The sequence below is a fragment of the Silene latifolia genome, chromosome 11 (genome assembly GCF_048544455.1).
Source record: "Silene latifolia isolate original U9 population chromosome 11, ASM4854445v1, whole genome shotgun sequence".
Classification (NCBI taxonomy): Eukaryota; Viridiplantae; Streptophyta; class Magnoliopsida; order Caryophyllales; family Caryophyllaceae; genus Silene; species Silene latifolia.
In genome coordinates, this window is record NC_133536.1 from 17098627 (window position 1) to 17121564 (window position 22938).

Sequence of the window (22938 nt, forward strand, 5' to 3'; positions counted from 1 at the left end):
TCTCCAACCAATCCATTAGTCAAAACAACATTTAATGGATCAACTTTGCACAATTCATACACGGTTTGCACAATTGGCTCAAAAATTTCAAGAAAACACAAAGATGAAGTCTCGGATGGGTATTTCATGGCCTCATGTATGCTATACTCAATCTTTTCCCCCTCAAATTCCATTGTGAGGCGGCCACTAGATACATCAATCTTGGTGTTAGAAGTTCTCATGAAAGGCCTTCCCAATAGAATGGGAGTGGAGCCTTTCTCGGGTTCCATTTCAATCACATAGAAGTCGGCGGGGAAAAGCATTCCCCCCACCTTCACCAAGACATCCTCCACAACCCCTTTAGGATAGATATTGGACCTATCGGCCAAAGAAATGACCGTACGAGTCGGTTTCAAAGGTCCTAACTTAAGTGACTCATAAAGGTAGTTGGGCAAGACATTAATGGATGCACCTAAATCAAGCATAGCATGTTGACAATCCAAATCACCAATTTTACAAGGGATGGTGAACATGCCCGGGTCACTACATTTTTGTGGCAACCGTTTTTGAAACATTGCCGACACATGTTCACTAGCCCTTACCTTTTTCATGCTCTTAGCCTTGTTGGTCCTCTTAGTAGTGCACAACTCTTTCAAAAATTTTGCATGCTTGGGCACACTACTAAGAAGATCAAGAAGAGGAATGTTTACCTCCACTTTACGAAAGATATCATAAAGGCTTGAAGTCTTCTTGTCAACTATCCTTGTATCATTCAAAGCACTTGGAAATGGAGCTTGTGGCTCATATTCCTAAGAGGTTCATGTACCCTTACTTGTTGGGGTGAAGATGCTTCCCCTTGTTCCACTACCACTTCAATTTCATCTTCAACCACATCTTCCACTTCATGAACAATAGGAAGTGGTCTTGTCTTCTTAGGAGCTTTGGGTGCCTCTTCTAACTCTCTACCATTCCTCAAAGAGACCGCTTTTGCTTGTTCCTTGTTCGGTGGAGGAATGGTGTGAGAAGGGAGACTCCCTCCTTGGTTGGGTTGGGAATTGAGTGTAGTGAGGATTTGACCAACTTGGGTCTCAAGGTTAACAAACCTAGAGTCGGTGAGTCGGTTTTGTTGAAGTACGGCGGTTTGAAATTCCTTGGTATTTTGTTGCATTGCCATTTGATTCATGGTAAGTGTTTTCATCATTTCTTCCAAGGAATTTTGAGATTGGTTTTGGTTTTGATTTGGTTTTTGAAATGAAGAGTTTGAAGCCCCTTTTTTATTTTGATTTTGGTTTTGATTTTGGTTTCCACCCCACCCCATATTTGGATGAGATTTCCAACCTTCATTGTAAGTGTTAGAATAGGGGTTAAACTTCCTAAAACCAATAGCCTTCACCGCTTCAATTGCTTCCTCCGTTTGCAAAGATGGACACCCATCGGTGGGATGAGTTGGGTCATTACAAAGACCACAAAATTTCACATGAGAAGTACTCCCACCACCTTTTGTAAGTTCCTTCACCAAATTAGTGAGAAAGTCAACTTTCTCCTCCATATGGTTTGAACCTTGCCTTGAAGAGAATGTTCCACTTGTCTTCTTAATTCTCCTCCCAAAATTCCTAGAGCTTCCTACCAACCTTTCAATCAACTCATTTGCTTCTTGGACCGACATGTATTCAATTCCACCTTGGGTGGCGGCTTTAATCATTCTAGCATCATCCTCAAGTAAACCACCACAAAAGTTCAAGAGAAGGTCGTGGTCGGTATACCCATGGTATGGGCAACTAGCAAGAAGTTGTTTAAACCTCTCCCAATACTCATACAAGTTCTCTCCATCCAATTGCTCAACATTACTTATTTCTTTCTTCAATTGAGATGAGAGACTAGCGGGAAAATACTTTCTATAAGAAAGCCCTCTTCATTTGATTCCAAGTGGTGATGCTCCCGGTAGGGAGATAATAAAGCCAATCATTTGCCGCGTCCTTGAGTGAGAAAGGGAAGGCCCTTAGTTGAAGTTGCTCATCGGTAACCCCATTAGGCTTCATGCTTGAGCAAACAACATGAAATTTGTTGAGATGCTTGTTGGGATCTTCCGTGCTAAGCCCATGGAATTGGAGCAATTGGTGAATTAGCCCGGACTTCAACTCAAAGGTGGCATTTTCCGCCAAGGCCGGAAAGGAGATACACAATGGCACTTGTGTGAGATCCGGGGCGGTAAGTTCCTTAATGGTTCTAGGCCTCGGTGGCCTCTCTCCATCACCATGTGGTTGATCTTCCATGATGATTTGAATGGGTATGGGTTGTTCAAAAGGGATGTTGTTATCTTCTCCTTGGTCTTGTTGAAAACCGGAATCAATTTCTTCAATAACCGGGTTGTCTCTTCTAATACCTCCTCCTATCCAAGCAAGTGATCTTTGAATCTCCGGGTCGAAAGGAAAAAGTGGTTCACTTGAATTCCTAGTATTGACCATAAACAATTCTACACAAGAGCACACAATCAAAAAGGTTCACAAAAGTAACGAACAAGACACTATCAACAAGAAACAAAGACTAACTAACACAACTATCCTAAAAACACAATTAACAAACACTAGCAAAACCGTTACCTTCCCCGGCAACGGCGCCAAAATTTGACACGCCTAAAATGTCGCTCTTAAAGACGGCCAAATTAACAATTTATATACCACTAAACACACTAATTAGCACTAATTATAAACTAGTATAATAGCAAGCTAGGGATCGAACCCAAGAGAAGATGGGTTTTGCAATAGTGAAATTAAAAGAGTACTTAGAACAATTGTGACAACAATAACAACAAGTAAATAAAAAGGGGGGGGGGGGTTTGAGTTGAGTTTCAATTGTAACCAAAGCAAGGGGATTCAAACAAGAGTGTAGAACAAGCAAACAACCAAGAATTTAAGATGGAAATTAATCAATATTAGGGAAGACTTAACCCGACTCAAAGCTAGGCACTTTAGTTGACAAAATCCTTCAATTAGTCCTTCAATTATATATTATCACCCTATTGTGAAGATAAATCTTCCAAATCTCCTTAATAATGGCCAAATGACAAGGAAATCACACTTAATCAAATAACCCAACTTATCAATTCTACCAAGTAGAAATCACATACATTGGACAAATTAATAAGAAGATATGAGCACAAGAGATTCAATAGGGGTAATTAGACACAATGAAATCACAATTAATGCCCAATTACAAGTTAATCCTTTACTTGCTAATTAAGCCAAGAAGAAATCACATTCATTAACTTAATAACAAGGTGTTGCAAATATGAGATTACAAGGAAATCACACTTAATAATCTCAACAACAATAAATTAAGGAACTTGATTAATTAAGCAACAAGGAAATCACACTTAATTACTCAACATAAACAAGGATTCCAAAATTCAATCAATAAACACAAAAGGATTAACAATGATAATTAAAATTAAAGAAGGATTAAAGGATCTTACAACCAAAGTTTAAGCCTTGAGCCGGATTAAGATTGGAGATTAGTTCTCCATAATTAAATCTAATACCCAAATTAAAGATGAAATTCCCAAATTACAAACTTGATTAATAAAAGTGACAAGATGCTCCCAACCTAATTGCAAAACATTGTATTTATAACATCCCGTAACCTAAAACTTATGGGCTTAACAAAAGACAGGCCCGTAATACAAACGCTAATCAAAACTGTCAAACCCAGAAAACTCGCACCGTGCGAGTTCTCGAAGTCTGAAAACTCGCACGGTGCGAGTTTGCTCTCGTAGTCCGCCTTTCTTTCTTGATTCCTTTGCTCCTTTGGAAGGCCTCTTTGGTGCGTTTCTTCAAGCCTATCCTTGGCTCTTCCTTGGACATTCCTCTTCTATCTATTGGCTTCTTGATCTCCACTTGAACCATGCTAAATGGCAAAGCACTCGGAATTGGTCAAACAATGTAAAAATCGTCACAAACCACCCCTAAATGTTACCAAATGAGCTCAAAATAGTGCCAATAAGTAGTAGAAATGGGAGCTCATCAACTAACAAAACTCGAAACTATTGAGTAAAAATTAACCAAAAAAATAATGGACAAAAACACATTTCAAACCCAATTCATATAGGTTTTACTATCATACTTTGATGGTTACACGAAAAACGATTAGATTCTGCTATAGCACACTTTAAATACAGAAATAGTAGCGGAAACAGCATAAACGGAGTATCATAAATTCAAGCGCTAATACAGTCGAGAAGCATAGTTAAAGTGGAATCAGAGTACAAAGTAGCAGGCATCTTGACCCTTGCCCAGATAGGCTGACTCGATTCAACTTGAGCCGTGCTTGAAGTGGGGAAGTTGGAGTTGGAGTTGAATAGTGAGGAGATGGGTTCGAGCTTACCCTGTTGCCGCATTTTGGCAAGTTCAGCGGTCCAGATATCGACGAGTGCTGACATAGAATCTTGAAGAGAGCAGAAGGGATATGTTGAAATATGAAAGATCTGTGATTTGGTAATGGTGTTTGGTATAATGTGATTGAAAGCAGAAGCTGCTTATTTATAATAAAGGATGTTACTCAATCAAGTCAGCTGTTTGGTGGTTCAGTGGGCGGTATCAGTGGCCGCTGGTTTACGTCTTTTTCTATCACTTGTACTGTGGAAAAGGGATAAAGATGGAAGAATAAAGAATAAATAATTGTTAGAGATACAACTATCCTCATCCCATGAGCCGCTGATTTTCGCCCGTTGTTAAATGTCATAATACCGGCAATAGTTATCTTGTTCTTTATAGTCCGTTTTAAGCCAAACCTACACGTGATTTTTTCTTGGGCTCCTTCTCAAATAGCCTCATACTAATGGAGTGGTGGGTCCTTATAAACTACAAACGGCAACGCTTGTTTTACCCTCGTCACTCTCTGGTATACTAACATCATCAGATATAATTACCTGAAAGGGGTGCACCGTGTGCCTGGTTTACTGGTTTGTACCCGATCATTCTTCGTGTATATTAACAAAATCTGCAATTCAGTTGGATACTTGCTCACTGGATCATCATGCATGTTTGCTTCTTCAATATAAAACCAGTGTTAATGAATGGCCTAATGAGGACTTCTTTCACCAAGTTTACATACCCAGTTTCCGGCTCCCATGTATTTATATACCGGATCAAAGAGCACTCGACTAGTCAGAATAGTTACCTGCAATTACAGTAACAAATAGAATTTCCCTTAACATGTTCATCATCCAGGATTTACTATTACAGTAGGTTTAGTTCTGCAATCTGAAATAATAGCCCTGTTTTAATAGATGATCGGGATCCAACTAGTTCACATGCTGAAAATCGTCAAGATTTTCCAGTTCTTGCTAATTCTGTAAACTCTCCAGGCTGTCAAAATCCTAAAATGGCTTATCGAGTAAAATAACTTCAAAAAGAACGAGTCACGTATAAGCAGCCAGATGCTAGATACAGCCCACTCAGGGAAAATATATATGTAATACATGTAAGATGTTTAAATGAGTAAGGGACTTAAAAAAGGCAAAGCCCTTACAAGAATCTGTATTAGAGAGATCTCATACTACTGCTCCAGTATACTATGGTATTTGATTTGATTCCCTAACAATCTCTTTTACAATATGAATGAATCTTCGCCGAGATGTGGGCAGTCTTGAGAGAGTTAAACAAAAGCCCTGCAATCTGACAATTTTTTGCACACGACATAGATAAGTTAAACCAACCGAGCATATTTAGAGTAAGTGTGTATAGTTTAAGAGCGCAGATTGGTAGTTACCTTCTACTAATACCCTCCAACTGAGCCTTCCTGATCTCTTCTTCTGGAGGGACGCCGCCATTGTCCCAAGAGTCCATTCTTGCTGTATCGCCGCTATAGAGACACAATTTCTGGAGGTATAATTCTTCAGACTCCTCCAATTTCAAGCTTTTCAGCTGTTCTTTCATGATACGCATGGGCTCAAATAACCAATCAAAAACCCTGCCTTCTGGCCTGTTCAGGCTCGTTAACTCCACATTATTACCTGAAAAGGCAGTGCGGAATACAGGTCAAGACTTTCAAGAGGGCAAGAGTTTCAAAAACATATAAGCTTCAGTCTCTTACTCAAAAGAAATCCTGATGAGTCGCTCTTAATGGAGGTGAGGAAGCACTCCAGGAATACACAAGCGGGGATTCCTACGTTAACTATCTTATTGTTCTTATTCTGTTGCCAAGCATCTAGGTCCAAAATCGTAATGGCACCCTTTCTGAGAAGCTCTTTTCCAACATTTTCGCATCCTTTGAAAAAATTGTCCCATATCTGATCAATGCGTACTGTCAGATTTTATTCCAGTTTTATAAAACTTTCTTAACATTCAATTTTCCTTCTCATTCAGTAGGGGTCTGAAATTCACATCCACTACATACCAGCCTAGCATTGAGCGCTTTCATCTTTTCTGAATATGTCCTTTGACGAGGCTCCATATAAGCGGTGTTGAGTCGTTCATGCAATCCTCTCACTGGGAGCAAAGAACTGACATTCACTTCCTCTCGATACTTAGGTCTGCCAGCCCAAATGGAAAATGGTCACGATATTGCACGCTAGTGTGTGCAGGCATGCAGCCACTTAATGTATACGGAGTATGAGACATCTGAATGGGCAAAGAATACCTGGGAAAGCAAGAACCTTCTCTCAGATATATAAGATCGTTGGTGTACTCATCAAAAATCGATACTGAAGCTATGGCGTACAGCAATCCTTTCTTAGCAGACTCTTCCTGCGCATAGGACCAGAAACATTAATAAATCAGTCAAAAGTATATTCATGAATATAAAGCACTTCCTTTCATTCCTTCATTTCATCAATTTCTTGAATCACTCTCACTAAACAAGAATACCTGATATGCAACAACAGCAGCATAGCACCCGAATCCAACGCTGGAAAGAATTCCACCAACGACTGCTAGAACAACACCAACTGGCCACAGCAATACTAAAAGACCAGCAAAGGGGACACAAACAGTTTCTAGAAATGGTCCCTCTCTCCCTATAAGATCTTGCATCAGTCTATGCCATCCTTTAATAAGCAATATCGGGGCTTTGTAAATTGTTATCAGCGGAATAAATATCACATCGATCAGAACTCCAACAATTGCGCACAAGATGCACCCCGGAATTTGCAAAACCCTGCACACGACAAGAAATTTTTAGTCTTCTAGCAGAAAGAAATCAGAGGACTATCATGCATTAGGAGAAGTGTTGAATTAGGAGAAAGAGACATACTTCAATTCAATGGGATCCTCTCCGTCCGACTCGAGCAGACCATTCATGACAGAGAAATATGAATGAAAGGAGAAATCTGCAAAATCTCGTACAATGGTACATGCTCCCCAAAGGTTGCTCAAGGTACCATCCTAAAATCAAGCAGTGTAACAAGCATAAGTCTCCAGATTTTCGGCAATTTGGATTCATTGATCAGTATCAGAAAAGAGGATATTATGACTACAGATAACCAACTTCATATTCTGAGCTTATAAGTCAAACAAGTACCGTGAAACATCTGAGCAACCTGATAGGAGGTGACGAGCCTTCCCTGCTAATCGCCTTGAAGGTTTCCATAACCGGCCAAACGACAGCATAATAAACTGCCATTGTCACAGTTCCCAACACCCCAACAACCGTCCACGCCAAAATAGGTATGGGAGATAGTATCACTAACAGGCATTTCATAAATGGACCAAACTTCTTGGTTCTGAAACAACAATAGCAAATCTTAGTCCCAAAATCATTTGGGTCAGCTACTACCCTGAACTGCCTTAGAAAAAAGACCAATTTTCATTCATGTGGGTGAAATCAACAACAACAACAACAACTACTACAGAGCCTTAATCCCAAAATGATTTGGGGTCGGCTGACATGAATCATCATTTAGAACCGTCCAAACATTCATATCTTATAAAAAAAATATCTCTTACAGATGAAAACCCACCATGAATTTTCTTTTCTCAGACAAGGGTAAATACCATTTCCCCATAAATCAAACTACCCAATTCCTTCAAATAAGCTTGTGACCTCTCACAACCGGTTTAAATAATGATAAAAAGGGAAAGCGGTTGTGAGGTGTCACGAGTATCGTCACAAGCAAGAATAGCCGTGAATGTAAACCCGCCATGAATTTTCTTCTCTCAGACAAGGGTAAGTTCCATTTCCCCATAAATCAAACAACCCAATTCAAATCAATCAACTACAACTAAAAAGTTGAGATCTTTCAGTCTAAAACAACTAGATTCTTAAACTGATCAACATGGGTAATAAAAATTATTACCTGATAATGCAGTAAATGCTGTAAAAAAGATGGCAAGGCCATAATCCAATAAGAATAGCAATATCACCAAAAGCAATCAGTAAACAAACATAAGGACCAATGAATGCAACTGTAAAACAGCAAAAGTTGGTAACTTGATTAGTAAATACAGTAAAGTAGCAGACTGATTAGTAGCAGCAGAAAAGCAGAAAAGCATACAGCATTAGTTCTTAACCCGTTTTAACTATAAAACCGATACTTCCGTTTTAAACAAGAATTTGCGAAGTAAAAAAGCATACTTTTGAATGCTCCAAGAAGAAGAAGAAAGGCAAACACAGGAAGGAATAATAAGGCATATGCAATGTACTTGATGATTTCCTTTGCTGTTGCCATTTTTTGTGTTCCTCAACTTTTTTGAATGTAAGCCTGGTTTTCCCACGAGGTTCTCGCAATCTTATGCAGCAGACAAGTGAGACAACTGTTTTGCCAAATTTCAAGCAGAATTATAATATAATATAATATTGTTATTATTATAATCCATGTAATTAGATGACAAATTATCAAATCTTATGATTGTGTATGGGTTGATGTCATAATGAGACAATCTTAAGGTTATCGCTTTTTTTAAACGGATTTTCTAATATGAGTCTTTAGGATAGACGGTATGATAATATGATTAGTTGAAAATTGGAGTATAAACTTTTTTTTTTCCCTAATAAAATGGGTTGAATAGTTGACAAGATGTAGAATGTCGAGGAATAACAGACTCTTTGTTTCATTTACCTACATGAAATAATATTAACCCGTTTGATGAATAAGACGGATATAGTCGTCTTAAGGAAAACCAACTGGTGTGATTTTGTTTGTCAATTTTTCATGGGCGAATAATTGATGGAGGGTATAACAGGTTTTCGGGTTGCTAAATTTAACTAGGATCTTCTTCATTTACTTCTCTTTTCACTTCCTTTTAGCAACTTGCATTATATCTTTAAACGATTTAACAGTCATAATTTCAAGCAAACGAAGATGAAGCAGGGGTAACATATAACACAAAATACATTAGGTGAAACTATTAGATGAAATTGAAAGGAAATTGAGAGAAGGAAATTACGAAGTGGCCCTAGTTTTTGGTTAGCATGACTTAGCAACCAAGCATTGCATGCTTGCCTGTTGACCTGTTGTCCTACAATACGGAATACTTTTGGCGTCAAGTCAAACTAGACTAAAAAGAGGAAAGGGTCACTTGACAAATGACCTGTATTGTATAGTATTTGTATTGTACCCTGACTCGTATAGTAGTCTAAGACTGCGAGTTTTACTACTATACGAGTCAGGGTCATTCTAGTTCGAGTTGGATCATATGGGGTCGTATTTGACGAGATCTTTGTCATTTGTCAAGTGAAGTACGTAGTCATCATTGTGAGTTTCATGTCATTCGATAGTGTCTTTATCTGAATATGTTGTTTTAGGTCGAGTTATTTTAAATCGGATTAGCAGGGTCACATTCTGAGTTGTATTGTCTATGTTAAACATACCAACAATTTTATAACATGATCCCAATCTACTTAATTTTTCATTAAAATTAGACAAACTTAAAAAGAAAAAAACTACTCCTTCCGTCTCAATTATTTGTATTTTAATCCGACGTAGAGATCAAAATAAACCTAAGGGAATGACTTTAAAAACAAGACAACAATGAGGATCCTGACTCAAAAGAAGGAAGTCGTACAAATCTGCTTCCACACCCCAATCGGTGTCCTGGGTGAACTTGGTCCATTCATTTCCCCTGAGTCGGAACCCGCATTTGGTGTAGTAGCATTCGACATTCCACTCTCGTCCGTCTTCCACTTGTAGTTTCACTAGTTGCATCGGCATTCGTCTCATGTGCTTGTCAAAGCTTCTCGGAATATGCTTCACAATTAAACAATAATTGTCATTCGTTGTCACAGCTATATTAATCAAAGGTAAACAAATGAATAAGTCAGATGACGACGTAGCAATTAAATACCAGATAATTGCTGCGTAGGAAAGCCTGAGAAGGTCGCGCTAGAATGCTAAATGAGACCTCCTTGTCCGGTATATGCTGATTATCGACTTGTTTTGGACTGTGACGGGTCTGATCATTACTGCCTAGACGTGGGTAGGTAATCTCGCAACAGGACAAGTCGAAAATGTGAACATTGAAAGTCGCATTCTCGTGAAAATACTCGAATTCAAGGAAGTAGCCGAGTTTTACAACATTGTCTTTCATGAATGTTTCCCACCCTTCCTCAAAGTAAAGCTGCTTGTCTTTTTCGATAAGACGGACCGTCCAAGTAGTCCCAGTAGGTATAATCAGGGTAGCAACTTCTGAAATCTGGTTCCGAAATTTGGTGGTAAATGCGTCAGGGAGTCTCTGCCACATGCATAATCACAATCAAATGTACAATGGTACATAGTCAGTGACGGAATCAGGATTTATAATTACCCGGTGAAATTTGTGGGGTAACAAACTATTTACAAGCAGACAGTGGCGGAATTAAGATCTAAAAAAGGTGAGAATGCGTGGAGGAAAATGCCAGCTGAGAAATATCTAGGGTCAAAGATCACACTAACCCGTGGTGGGTTTTGGAGTAAACAATAAGGGGGGCCGAGATTAAAATATTGAATTCGTGTCAATATTTAAGACTCAATCACTAAGGCAAGGGAGTCAAATGGTAATTTTACACTAAAGTATGAAGGTTTAGCAAGGGCTGGTTCCCTTCTAACATAACTAAGGTCCTCCGCTAATATTATCCACACATAACAAAAAAATAAAATCAAGCAAAGAAATAATCTAATTGAGAGACGGCCTGAAAAAGAAACGGTAAACCTTAATAAGAGACAAATGACATAGTATAACGTAAACTAGAAAAAATTCTCAAATTTTTCAATTGCAGGGTAACTAGTAACTGCCCGCCGTGCTAGCCCCTTAGTTCCGCCACTAAACAAAACGAAAACGTACCAGGAGATTGTGGTCGAGGACGGAGGGAAACGGAAGGATGATTCTGAAGAATCGGAAAGGCGGCATTATTATCATCTGTGTTTGAGTAGGAGCCATGCAACTGCTTCTTCTCTTCCTCCTAATATTCCTCCTCATCTTTCTCATTTTTGAACAATCAATCAATCAATCATGAATTTTGAATTGTGACACGTTTTCTGAGTGTAAGCATAACTAACTACATACCGCAATGCATGTTGTTTTACCAACACTTGTAAACTTGGTATACCCTATATTACTGCTCACTTTTTACGTTTCTTCACAAAATTAACGGAGTATACTACGCCATCAACGTAACCTACTCTTCCTTCCTCTCTTATCTACTGTAATTAATTTACGGTTTTTTTAACGTATGTCTTTATGACACACATTAATAACCTAAATGTGATAAATTTAAAAGATATTCTAATCATATATTCAAATATAAACTCATTTTTACCATAATTAATGAGAATCTTATCTTTATTAATTCAGATAACAATACTCAATACAGCGTCATTAATTCAGTTTTTTTTTTTTGGAAATACATGTTATGGTGGGACACTGGGACCCGTTAGTGTGCAATGTATTTATTTCTTCAAAATTTCGGCTATACAAACATGCGACAAATTCCGTCTTAGAAGAAATACTATGAAATAATACTATGAAATAATTTTATACATTCCGAATAAATGAAATTAATGACATAAGCGGAATGAATTACAAATCGGAATAAATGAAACTAATTACAAATAAATGAATTACATAATTTAAAAAATAATAATAAAATTACATAATTACGAGAAGGAATTACATTTAATTACGGGATTAAATGTAATATAATGCGAATAAATTACATGCATAATTTTTAAAAACTAGATAATACGATACAAAGTATATTTTTTAAAGAAAAAATATCTTTTGTTATTTCCTCTTAAATCATTGCACGTGAAGAAGTATTTGTAACAAGTTTAAACATTAGTTATCTAGATCGCTGATTTAGACCAGCTAGATAAGTACAATAGAATGAAAAAAAAAAAATCAAAAAATATTAATACCGGCCCAAATACATACTCGTGCAATTTTGCAGAGGTTCAAAACTAGTATCATTTGAATCTTACAACATTTAGGTTATTAATGTGTACCCTTAGAACATAGGCTAGAAAAACCGATTAATCAACCAATCTCTCTTTATCATACAGGCAAGGGATGTCCATTATAACTACAATTATTGTATAAGACGTTTCATGAAACGGTACACAAATATAAAAATCACTCTATTGATAGCAATAAAGGTTCGTGTAAGAATGTTTTATTCTATAATTTGTAAAAATTTAATCATCTTAAAGGACTGACCTAAAAATAAGAGGTATTCCGGTCTCCGTCTTTAATGAAATTCACACGGGATTTTTGGTACCAGAGAATCTCCTCGCGCTCAAGGATTTCATCGAGTTCTTTTCTCAGTTTCGCCTCCAATTTGATTAGGTGCCCTTGTCGTCCTTGGGAGAGTTCACGTTGACACCCTCCTATACGAGCCATTAGCACTCTTTTTTTCCTAAAAATATTACCAAAGACCGTTCCATTCCAATGTTGTAGTTTTTCTGATAATTCAGATAATTGAGACACCAAGTTATTGTTGGAATCCCAGTTCGACGCAATAAATTCCGAAAAATTTTCATGTGTCATCCAAGCAGCTTGAAACCGGAAGGGTCGTTGAACAGAATTTAAAGGCGCAAATCCGTTTGGCGATATGAGCAGAGGACAATGGTCTGATTGGATTGCTGGAAGATGGCGGACACTAGCGTCACTAAACATCAAACTCCATTCACTATTGCATAAGGCTTTGTCAAGTCGGGCACTTTGGCGGGTCGCTTCCGACATTCCTCTAGCCTAGAGGTGATCATGGGCCGGGCCAGTGCGGGTTTGGGCCGGGCCATTCTATCCAAAACGGCCCATTTGTGTGGGCCGGTCTGGGTCGGGCCAGATGCGTGGGCTTCTTTGACAAGCCCAAACCCGGCCCTTATGGGCTATTTTGGGCTTTTGGGCCTAAATGAGCTTTTCGGGCCCTAAAATTTACGACTTACATTAGAAAATAATTAGCATAATACCTTCAATTACTACTTTAAAAACATACGTAGTTTATAAAATTGCACAAAATATGATGAAATGCTTATGAATTGCTTTCCAAAATAAAATAAAGACAAACACCCCACTTTAGAATGCTTAATCATGCATTCGTGATATGATTTATGTTATATACACATTGTTTTATAAATCTAAAAAAATATATTTGAGTTTTTAAGAAGGTGTTTATAACTTAAACACTATTTTACTAGGTTTTATAAAAAAAATATTCATTTATTAATAAATATGGGCCGGGCCGGGCCAAAATTTGGGCCGAATGCTTGGCCCAAACCCGGCCCAAAAAGGCACCGGCCCAAAAATATGTTGGGCCTTTTTGGGCCAGCCCATGGGCTTTTTGGGGCCAAAACAAAAGGCCCAAGCCCTTCTAAAAAGCGGGCCGGGCCGGGTAGGGCCAATGGGCTTGGGCCATTTGATCAGCTCTACTCTAGCCCATGTGTGAGCGGGTCCAGAAAACTCTACTTCAATTAATTGACAGCTCTCAATCCAATTATTAAAAAGGTCGCATCTACGAGCCATACCCTGATCTCCCCCGTGACGTTCTGCTAATGATCGTGTCTCGTTAAAGTCACCCGCTAAAAGCCACGGATGATTGTTAATTCGTGCATACTGCTCTAATTCAGTCCATAATTCTACACGATTGCTCGGGTTAGGACTGGCATATACAGCAGAAAAAAACCACGGCATCTCTCCATTGCGTGAGACTTCGATTGTGATATATTGGGAATGTTCTTTTACTGGTTTAACAGTCACAAACTCCGATTTCCAGTAAAGCCAAATACCTCCGCTAAAACCATTAGCATCCACTCGAGAGTGCCCTGTGTAGCCTAGAATTTTTTGTATCTTAATCGCATGGACGCCGTCCATATGTGTCTCCACCAGAGCAATAATTGAAGGTTTATACGTTCTAACTACCTCTTCGAGGGCGTTTATTTTGTTCTTATTACCGGTCCCCTGTACATTCCAGACCATATAGGTAATTGGGGACAGATTTCTTGATAAGGCAGGGATTCTATCTGACATATTAAAAGGGGCAAAAGATAAATGTGTTAGATACGATCGACTTACTAGCGATAGAACTTGATTAATGTTCCATGGTATCGCCATCTCCATCTGGAGAATCGATGAGTCTTCCTGGACTGAGCTGAACGTTACCTCCATCACCGGGCTCTCCGGTACCATCACCCCCATATAGGGTGCGAGGGTCTCCTTAGCTTCCATACCAACCTCGATATTGTCTGTGTGGGAGGTATCATTTCGAACTGCGGTAGTTGGGGTAGGTATCGTGGTTGTGGTTGCTTGTGCTGTAAATACGATATGTGAGGGTCCATGGTGATTGACTAGCAGAGAAACAGGGGCAGTAGATTCGTTATTTGATGAAACAGGGGATTTATTATTGATAGAGATAGGGTTGGATTTAGGGATGGCAGTCTCACCCTTACCCTGTGGATATCCATCCACCCGAAATTAAATGGGTGGGATATGGATGATGATTTTTTTTCGAATTTAGGGTAGGATATGGATATGGGTGAATTTAGGATGGGATATGGATTATCGTCTTTCACCCGCTTAACCACCCTGTGGATATCCAAAATTAATATTTATAATTAATTTTTTATTAAGTTAATAATTATTTAGGTCATTAATGATTTTCCTTCAAAAGTATATTTTTTTTATCAAAAAATTTACTTAATTTTAATATCATACTGTTATTTAGGAAAAGTAAACTTGGGTTTATGTGGATATTGTTATTTTCACTAATCAAAGTAACTTACTTTTGTTAGTTTAATCAATAACATAATGCGTTGGTGGTTTTTTTTGTAGTTGGCGTGACTATTTGTATGGTCACTTGCTTTGCAAAGACACTTTGTTGTTGGATATATACGGGTTGCTATTTGCTAACACATATTGTTACTTGAATTATGTATGCCTTTTAATTTTATCGCCAAAATTGTTTTACGATATATTATCTTTAAATTTTATGAGCTGTGAAAATATCCAACGGGTACCCGCTCCACCCGCTTCACCCGGTGGATATGGATATGGATGGATGAAAAAATATTAAATGGATGAGGGTGGGATATGGATGACCATAAATTAAATGGATATGGATATGGATATGGCTCCACCCCATCCATATCCCACCCATTGCCATCCCTAGTTGGATTGTGTGATAGAATTAGGTGCGTTTGTGATATCTTGTAGAATTATACGATCATTATTCCTGGAAGTAATATTCTTATTATTGGAAAGATTATTGGATGGCTTAGAGGAGGATTTGGTGACGCGTATCATGGGTCGTGATTGAGAGATTAGCTTATTGGTTTGCTTATTAAAGGAAAGGATTTTTTGATTAATTATGGAATTATTTCCCGAATCTTTTTTGGAGGAAAATTGCATATTGTTTGCGTTATAATTAGGAAATATTGTCTCAGAATTATTTTCTGAATTATTCAGAATTTCGAATCTGGAGCCTTTATTCACTGGACCGTTTGCAAAGTTGAAAATCGGTCTGGTGGTCGTGCTTTGGCCGGATGTCTGCCCCTGTTTGCCTTGTGCCTGAACAGATTTCTTCCGTTGTGGTTTGGACACCATCATCCAATTTCCAAAGTCGTCTTTTTCTTCTGGCCTGAGACCTGCTTCCAGGGAATTTGGATTTGCAATATTCTCCGTACTGTTTAGTTGCTCTGTTCCGAGTATACGAGCCTCCTCTGATAACTCATGACCTTTATGACATGCTTCTGAATTATGCCCTAGTTTCCCACATTTGAAACATATCATTTTTAAACCTTCATATTGAATAGGGTAAATTTTTCCATTTAAACGGAATTTTGAAAGTAGAGGTTTAGATATGTCGACCTCTACGCTCATTCGTGTAAATTGCCCTCTTTCAGCAGAAGCGGTGTTTCTGTCTACCCGGATGACTTTGCCTACCTTCGACCCAACTTTTCTTAAGAAAGCTTCATTAAAATACTCAACCGGAAGGTTGGGAATACGAACCCACGCAGTTAGGAATTTGATGCTATCTTCAGACGGGATGAAATTTGGTACCCATTTCCTAATCGTTAGATAATGATCGTCTATCATCCAAGGGCCTTGTGTGACGACATGTTCATAATCTTCCCTTGATGTAAACCGAGCAATATAGTACGGACATGTCAAATCCGTAAGGGTTAACTTGCCCTTAATCGACCATTTAGCTTGTAATTTGCGCATTAGAGACAGATAGCCTATACTTTTATCGAACATTTTAATAATTAAAGACCTACGCCATGGCCGTCGAAGTTTTGCCTTCTCTTCTTTAGTCAGGGTAATTCGTGGCCGGACAGATAGCATCATCTTCATCTAGAATATCTTCATCATCTTCATCTGAATCGAGGTCAATTTCATCCAGGGATATGTCGCTCATAAAATTCATTTCAGAGCCAAATCCTTGAACGGTTTCCTTATACGAGAAATTCTGTTTCCGGGAGGGTTCTTGTTTATGGGTCATGGTAGTAATATTATTTTCATTGGGGGCAATAGGGTTTGAAATGGGTGGAAAAGCTTGGTTGAATTCACTCAAATGCATAGTCTTCCTCTTGGAATTTTTTGAGTTTGACGTAGGTACTCCATCAATCTCACTGGATAATTGATTAGCAGTCTGTGGATGTAAAGGATTTGACGTGGTCTCCGGTAGGAGACCAGTTGCAAGGTCGTTCATTCGCTGGGAGTTTTCTCTCTCTAAGAATTTTTTTCTCTCTCTTAAGGTTAATCATCTTAAACATGTAATTAGTCTAGGGTAAGATTGTTGTATTAGTGAAACCGTGAAAGTATATACATTAATTTTCTTTCTTGAGATTCTAATTGCATACAATTAAGTGAGGATTCAAAATAGGGGTATATAAGCTACATAATAGGCAGGAGCGCATTTTTTTTTTTCGTGTGTGTAAGGTAAGTATATAATATTAAGCTCAAACTATTTCAAAGTATATCATTGTTTTGATCCTATTTGAGGACTCAAATACAACTAGTTTAAAACCAAATATAACTTAAAAACCCGTGAAATTTACAGGTTATTATATATCCAGATAATTGTTAGATAGTATTTTTCATTTTAAATAGTCTAGAAGTGTCTAACTTCTAAAACAAATTAATATTAATAATCATATACAAATAAGATACAACAAATTCAAATTAGTTAGCTATATAACACTTAGGCCATGTTTTTTTAGATTAAAAGTCACTTTCTTTTAAGTTTAATTCAATTCCTATAAATTAAGTTAAGTTTAGTTTTGCTTTTATAAATTCAGTTTAACTCCTATAAATTTAATTAACCTCCTAAATTAAGCTTAAATAAGTTTAATTGAGTTCAATTAATCAAATTAAGTAAAAAAAACATGTATTCCGAATATTTTAACTAAATGATAAATTGAGTCTTAAGAAAGACTTAAATAGGTTATCTATGCAACATAATATTATCAAATCGAGTTTAGATCACGCAAAACCCGATCAAACCCACACCATTATCATTTAATCATTTATCAAGGCACAATTACTAGTTACTTATGCACTAGTGTAGCTACCCGTGCATTGCACTAGTGTAGCTACCCGTGCAAATGCACGGTATTTTAGATACAGATATTAGAGACTTTGATAATTAATCAAACTAATGCAGTTTAACTCTATTTTGAAAAGGGTAGAAAATTTGCTTATATAATTCAAATGAAATATTTTATTAGCCTTATTTATATAAAAGTTAAATAATAATTGATCTTATACAGTTAATTAGGAGATAAATATTGTTTAATAGTAGTAAATATAGATAGTCAACACTAATTAATTAGGAAATAAATATTGTCTATTAGAATATCACTTAGGCGGGAAATTTAAGCGGGAAAATTTGGAGATTTGTTAATCTTTTAGTATATAGGGGATGCCCCTGCTAGCCTCTAGAGTCATGGTCCAAAATGCTTAATTGGGGAAATTATTCAACTTGGTTTTCCCGCCACATAAAAACCCTAATTAATTTCCAACTTGTTCGTTACAAATCAACTCCAAATTCACTATTTCAAAACTCATCATTCTATTCCTTCCTCAAATCTGTCAAGAACCCTAGAATTCTTCGTCAATTACATGCCCAAATCATTGTTTCTGGTACAACCAACACTGTTTATGTTTCCAATTGTTTGATGAAAGATTACACTTCTTTCGGTTTAATCTCCGATACCCGTAAAGTATTTGATCAAATTCAAGATAAAAATATAGTTTCTTGGACAATTTTGATTTCTGGGTTCACAAAAAGAGGACATTTTTATGAAGCTGTTAATTGTTTTTCGGAAATGCTGTTAAGTGGAGTAAAACCCAATGAGGTTACAATTTCGAGTATTTTACCAGCGTTTGCGAATACGGGTTTGACGGTGATGGGGAAAGCGGTTCATGGTTTGTGGGTTCGGAGAATGTATGAGAGTAATGTGATTGTTGAGACTTGTTTGGTTGATATGTATTCGCGGTTTGGGTGTATGAATGTTGCAAGGTTAATGTTTGCTGAAATGCCTGTGAGAAATGTTGTTTCTTGGAATGTTATAATTTCTGGTTATGCTAATAATGAGATGGGTGTAGAAGCGTTGCGGCTTTTTAACTTGATGCGAGGAGATGTGGGATGTGTGGACTGTTTTACGTTTATGAGTGTGATTTCAGCTGTTTCTAGTGGTTGTTGCGGTGGCGTCAGCTCTGCAATTCACGGTCTTATCGTCAAATCAGGGTATAATAAAGAGCAGCAGCTTCAAACAGGTCTTATTAACATGTATATTAGTTGTAATTTGATTGATGAAGCTAATTGTGTGTTTTGTGAAATGGATGTCAGTGACGTGGTTGCTTGGACGCAGTTGTTGGAAGGTTTCTCGTCTTGTCAACAGTGGAGCAAGGTAATTGAACATTCTAGGAAGATGATGAGTGTACTTGGTATGGCACTTGATTCAACCGCTCTTGTTAGCATTATTTCTAGTTGTAGTAGATCAGGAGCTTTATTGCATGGCAGACGGGTTCATGCATTGATAGTGAAACGAGGATTTAGCAATGATGTTTTTGTAGGATCTGCACTCATAGACTTGTACACGAACTGTGGTGATCTAGACTGTGGGAAAAAGTGCTTTAATGCAATGGATAAAAAAGACGTGGTGTGTTGGAATGCTATGATTAAGGCTATGGGAGCAAACGGGAATGGGAAAGACGCGGTTGACCTACTATGGAAAATGGAGGATTTGGGATTTAAGCCGAATGATTCTACTTTGATTTCTGTATTGTCTGCCTGCAGTCATGCTGGCATGATTGAAGAAGGGGTTCAGATTTTCTGTCATATGATTAACAGATGGGGCGTAGTTCCTAATTCGCAACATTATGCTTGTTTGGTGGACCTGCTTGGTCGTTCAGGACGACTTGATGAGGCTCATTCAGTGATGGATAAGATGCCTATGCAACCGCATATAGGGGCTTATGGTGCATTGTTGAATGCATGCAAAATGTATGGCAACACTGAGATGGGAGCTGATATATTCCGGCAGCTACTGAAACTAGACCTCAAAGATGCTGGCCATTTCTGCTCTGTTCTCAACATGTATGCATCTGCGGGTGATTGGGAAGGAGTTGAGTCGTCTAACGTAGCTCTGAGACTTAATAAAATAAAGAAAGACCCTGGATACAGTTCATCTGAGTTAAACATGCAAGTACCCGTTTCATGATATGAGAAGAGACCATGATGGTATCCAAGAACTGCCTCAGCATAAAGTATTTTGGAATGAGTTCTACTTCTCCGTTTTGGCACTAGTCCATTATTAACCGCTTCTGATTGTCATATATTTCACGATCTTGAACCAGATGGCTTACAAGTATTAGATTCAAGCACAAATCTATAGTAAAAAAAACATTACCAAGATGATTCAGAATGAGTGGACCATTTTACGTTTTCTCAAGGATAAATGTGACGATCGTGGTCCATACGATATGTATCACGACGACATCCGTGTAAAAATATGGCAGGTTTGTATTCTGCAACTCAGAAAGCATGTGAAAGGTTGGCTTTTGGGAATCATAATGATAATTACAGTCACTAATTACTATTTATGTTGATTAAGGAAAGGAAATGAGTCCATGTAGAATTTCTTCTGTAACTATGTGCTTACTAAAAGTGGAAAGTAGAAAATGTGGTGCCAATAAAATGAGCTGTCATTTTAAATGCTGTTGACATTAATGTTTTTCAGTTTCCTTAAACTGAGCATAAAGGAGCAAAGTTCTCTTTAATACAGGAAAAGGGAACTTATCTACTTGGAATACTATTTCTGGTCTCTTTAACATTTTTGAACTTAAGAATCTTTCAGAGCCAGCTTATACCTAGGAAAAGTGAAGAGTTCGGGGATACACGGGAGAGACCGTCAGACCGGCGAGTACCATAAAGAAAATCTTTCAGAGCTTTCGGAAATGGGTTCCTCGGATGTGAAGTATCCTGAATTCTTCAATGTTTTTCTTCCTCATCTCTGCTCTACAAATGTGGTACCTATCTTTATCTTTTCTTTGCTATTCATCATTTAATATTCCATGTTGCAGACAATATTTGTTGTATAGCATGTGTCATGTCGAAGCTGAATCTATCTCTTATAAGAACCTGTAGTAGAACAAGAAACAAGCTTTTTGTTTCGCTAAAATGGATCGTCTTCAACAAGTTTGTTAAGGTGCTGGTATAAGCCTGGTGAAATCGATAAATCGTTTGGCTAAGTTTACTTGTGCTCCATGATAGGATTGGATGAATGATTATTTGAATTGTCTGGAGTATAAGCCAAAGTTTCACTGGATATTTCTCTGCTTGATTTGTATTCCCCAAAAACTTGTAGGAGGCAATTTAATGGACAGACCCCACATGAACTCAATAAGGTTTCATAACAAGAATGGGGGTAGTAATAAGTCTCTCTTGAGATCTTGTTAAGTGTGAAACGGATTCAAAAACATATCTCTGGCACTAATAAATGCTCATTACTAACCGGACATATGAGTTGTTTTAGTTCCGTTACACGCTTACAATAGTCGTAAATAAGAATTTGTATAATGAGATAGATATGGGGGATGAGAATGGAAGTGTGTTGATATTGTCATTCTAGGCAGAGTTATTGTAGTTTGTGGTGTCGTCGTCGGCGGCAGAATGCTCTCTGGATAGCTAATGCTAATACTGTACTTCATGAACTGACTCTTCTACTGTTATTAGTATTTGATTTGACTATTTGGTGACTAAAATTTATTAACTAAAAAAAAGGTGAGTTGGTTCAACATTTAATGTTTTCCGGGTATTTACCAGTTTAGACAACTTGGTTCAACATTTTAGATGATCTTACAAAAGATTTTGTTATTTTTGTTTAAAAGAGAGCATATTCACAATTATTTAATTTTTGACAGAAAATCCCGAATGCTTTTGTTGAAAATATAAGCAAAAAGATACCTAAGAAAGTGGTGTTGAAAAGCCGATCTGGTAAGCTTTGGGCAGTGGCATTGGGCGAAATGGAAGATGGTTTGTACATGCAAGAAGGATGGTCCAGGTTTGTGATGGACAATAAACTAGAAGCAGGGGACTTTGTGGTGTTCAAATACAATGGACACCATGTATTCGACGTCATCATTTTTGGGCTAAGCGGATGTGAAAAGGAACAAGAGGGTAGTAGTGTAAAGGAAAAGATGGCGGACGAGAAGGTAAAGGCGAATAAGAGGGGAAAGGATAACAGAAATGCAAGCGATGGGGAACGAGCCGTAGTTAAAAGGAAAGTCAACAAAAGCAGGAATTACGAGAAGCAGCAGCAGGGCGGAATGGGCTTGGTCTGAGACAAACTGTATCCTTTGCTGAAGCAAACTGCTATAGTATTAATTTATTATCGTCTGTATTAAGTTTTTAATATGGTAATCGTCTTTCCTGGTGGTGTCCGAGCCTTCTGAGATCTAGTAATAGTGATGCTTCTGATTGATGCATTTAGGGAAGTCCTGTAGTAAAATTTAGATATTGATAATGTTTAATGATCCGGGAAATCAAGAATCAAACTGTATCCTTTTGCTGGAAGCAAACCTGTGTTACTCTAAGTCTCCGACACGGGTGTCGTGTCTGACACGTGTCGAGTGTTGGATACGACAATTTTTTCAATTTTTTGGTGTAAAATGAAATGTCAAAGTGTCGTGTCGGTGTCAACACGATAAGTGTCGGACACGCGACACGGCAGCTAAGTGAAGTGTCGCAGTAATATAGAAGCAAACTAATGTTAAATGTTCCGAGCCTTCTGAAATATAGTAATAGTGAAGCTCCTGTTTAATGTTTAAAATATCGAGAAGGTTCCGACATTACTCAGGATGAAAACTGCATCAAGAATCCCAGAATAAGGATTTAAAACGACATTTTTCTGCAAAATTCAAATTGTCAGCTTTCAGACTCGGCAGCAGAAACAGTAGTTTCGCTGAATTTAACTCCCCAGCTACTTACGGCTTTGAAATTAAATTTAAGCTGAACCACCATTTAGACACCACAATTCCGCAAACTCGTGGT

General features: G+C 37.8%; 5 protein-coding genes across 6 annotated transcripts; 2 read left to right on the forward strand and 3 right to left on the reverse strand.

Moving 5' to 3' along the window:
* Positions 1–5064: 5064 nt before the first annotated feature.
* Positions 5065–8890, reverse strand: LOC141611243 (putative membrane protein At3g27390). Of its 2 annotated transcripts, XM_074429741.1 has the most exons (11): positions 8548–8728; positions 8270–8378; positions 7495–7696; positions 7228–7358; positions 6843–7131; positions 6616–6722; positions 6373–6508; positions 6070–6265; positions 5746–5989; positions 5506–5651; positions 5065–5154 (listed from the first exon to the last, which is right to left on the reverse strand). In XM_074429741.1, exons 1-10 carry the CDS (start codon positions 8639–8641, stop codon positions 5549–5551), a joined length of 1611 nt encoding a protein of 536 aa, XP_074285842.1. In that variant the 5' UTR covers positions 8642–8728; the 3' UTR covers positions 5065–5154; positions 5506–5548. The 2 variants fall into 2 exon arrangements, with proteins under 2 accessions (XP_074285842.1, XP_074285841.1); XM_074429740.1 differs by lacking the exon at positions 5065–5154 and having other exon boundaries at positions 5396–5651; positions 8548–8890.
* A 907-nt stretch (positions 8891–9797) lies between these two features.
* Positions 9798–11471, reverse strand: LOC141611244 (B3 domain-containing transcription factor VRN1-like). The gene is made up of 3 exons (XM_074429743.1): positions 11232–11471; positions 10257–10643; positions 9798–10159 (listed from the first exon to the last, which is right to left on the reverse strand). The coding sequence occupies exons 1-3, from the start codon at positions 11373–11375 to the stop codon at positions 9902–9904; spliced, it is 789 nt and encodes a 262-aa protein (XP_074285844.1). The 5' UTR covers positions 11376–11471; the 3' UTR covers positions 9798–9901.
* A 1131-nt stretch (positions 11472–12602) lies between these two features.
* LOC141612999 (uncharacterized) lies at positions 12603–17091 on the reverse strand. The gene is made up of 5 exons (XM_074431743.1): positions 16716–17091; positions 15873–16618; positions 14457–14831; positions 13910–14342; positions 12603–13027 (listed from the first exon to the last, which is right to left on the reverse strand). The coding sequence occupies exons 1-5, from the start codon at positions 17089–17091 to the stop codon at positions 12603–12605; spliced, it is 2355 nt and encodes a 784-aa protein (XP_074287844.1).
* Positions 17092–18456: 1365 nt separating this feature from the next.
* On the forward strand, positions 18457–20204 carry LOC141611246 (putative pentatricopeptide repeat-containing protein At3g49142). Its single transcript, XM_074429747.1, has 2 exons — positions 18457–19131; positions 19234–20204. The coding sequence occupies exons 1-2, from the start codon at positions 18560–18562 to the stop codon at positions 20105–20107; spliced, it is 1446 nt and encodes a 481-aa protein (XP_074285848.1). The 5' UTR covers positions 18457–18559; the 3' UTR covers positions 20108–20204.
* A 403-nt stretch (positions 20205–20607) lies between these two features.
* Positions 20608–22481, forward strand: LOC141611249 (B3 domain-containing protein REM21-like). The gene is made up of 2 exons (XM_074429749.1): positions 20608–20915; positions 21810–22481. Exons 1-2 carry the CDS (start codon positions 20844–20846, stop codon positions 22227–22229), a joined length of 492 nt encoding a protein of 163 aa, XP_074285850.1. The 5' UTR covers positions 20608–20843; the 3' UTR covers positions 22230–22481.
* The last annotated feature ends 457 nt before the right edge of the window (positions 22482–22938 follow it).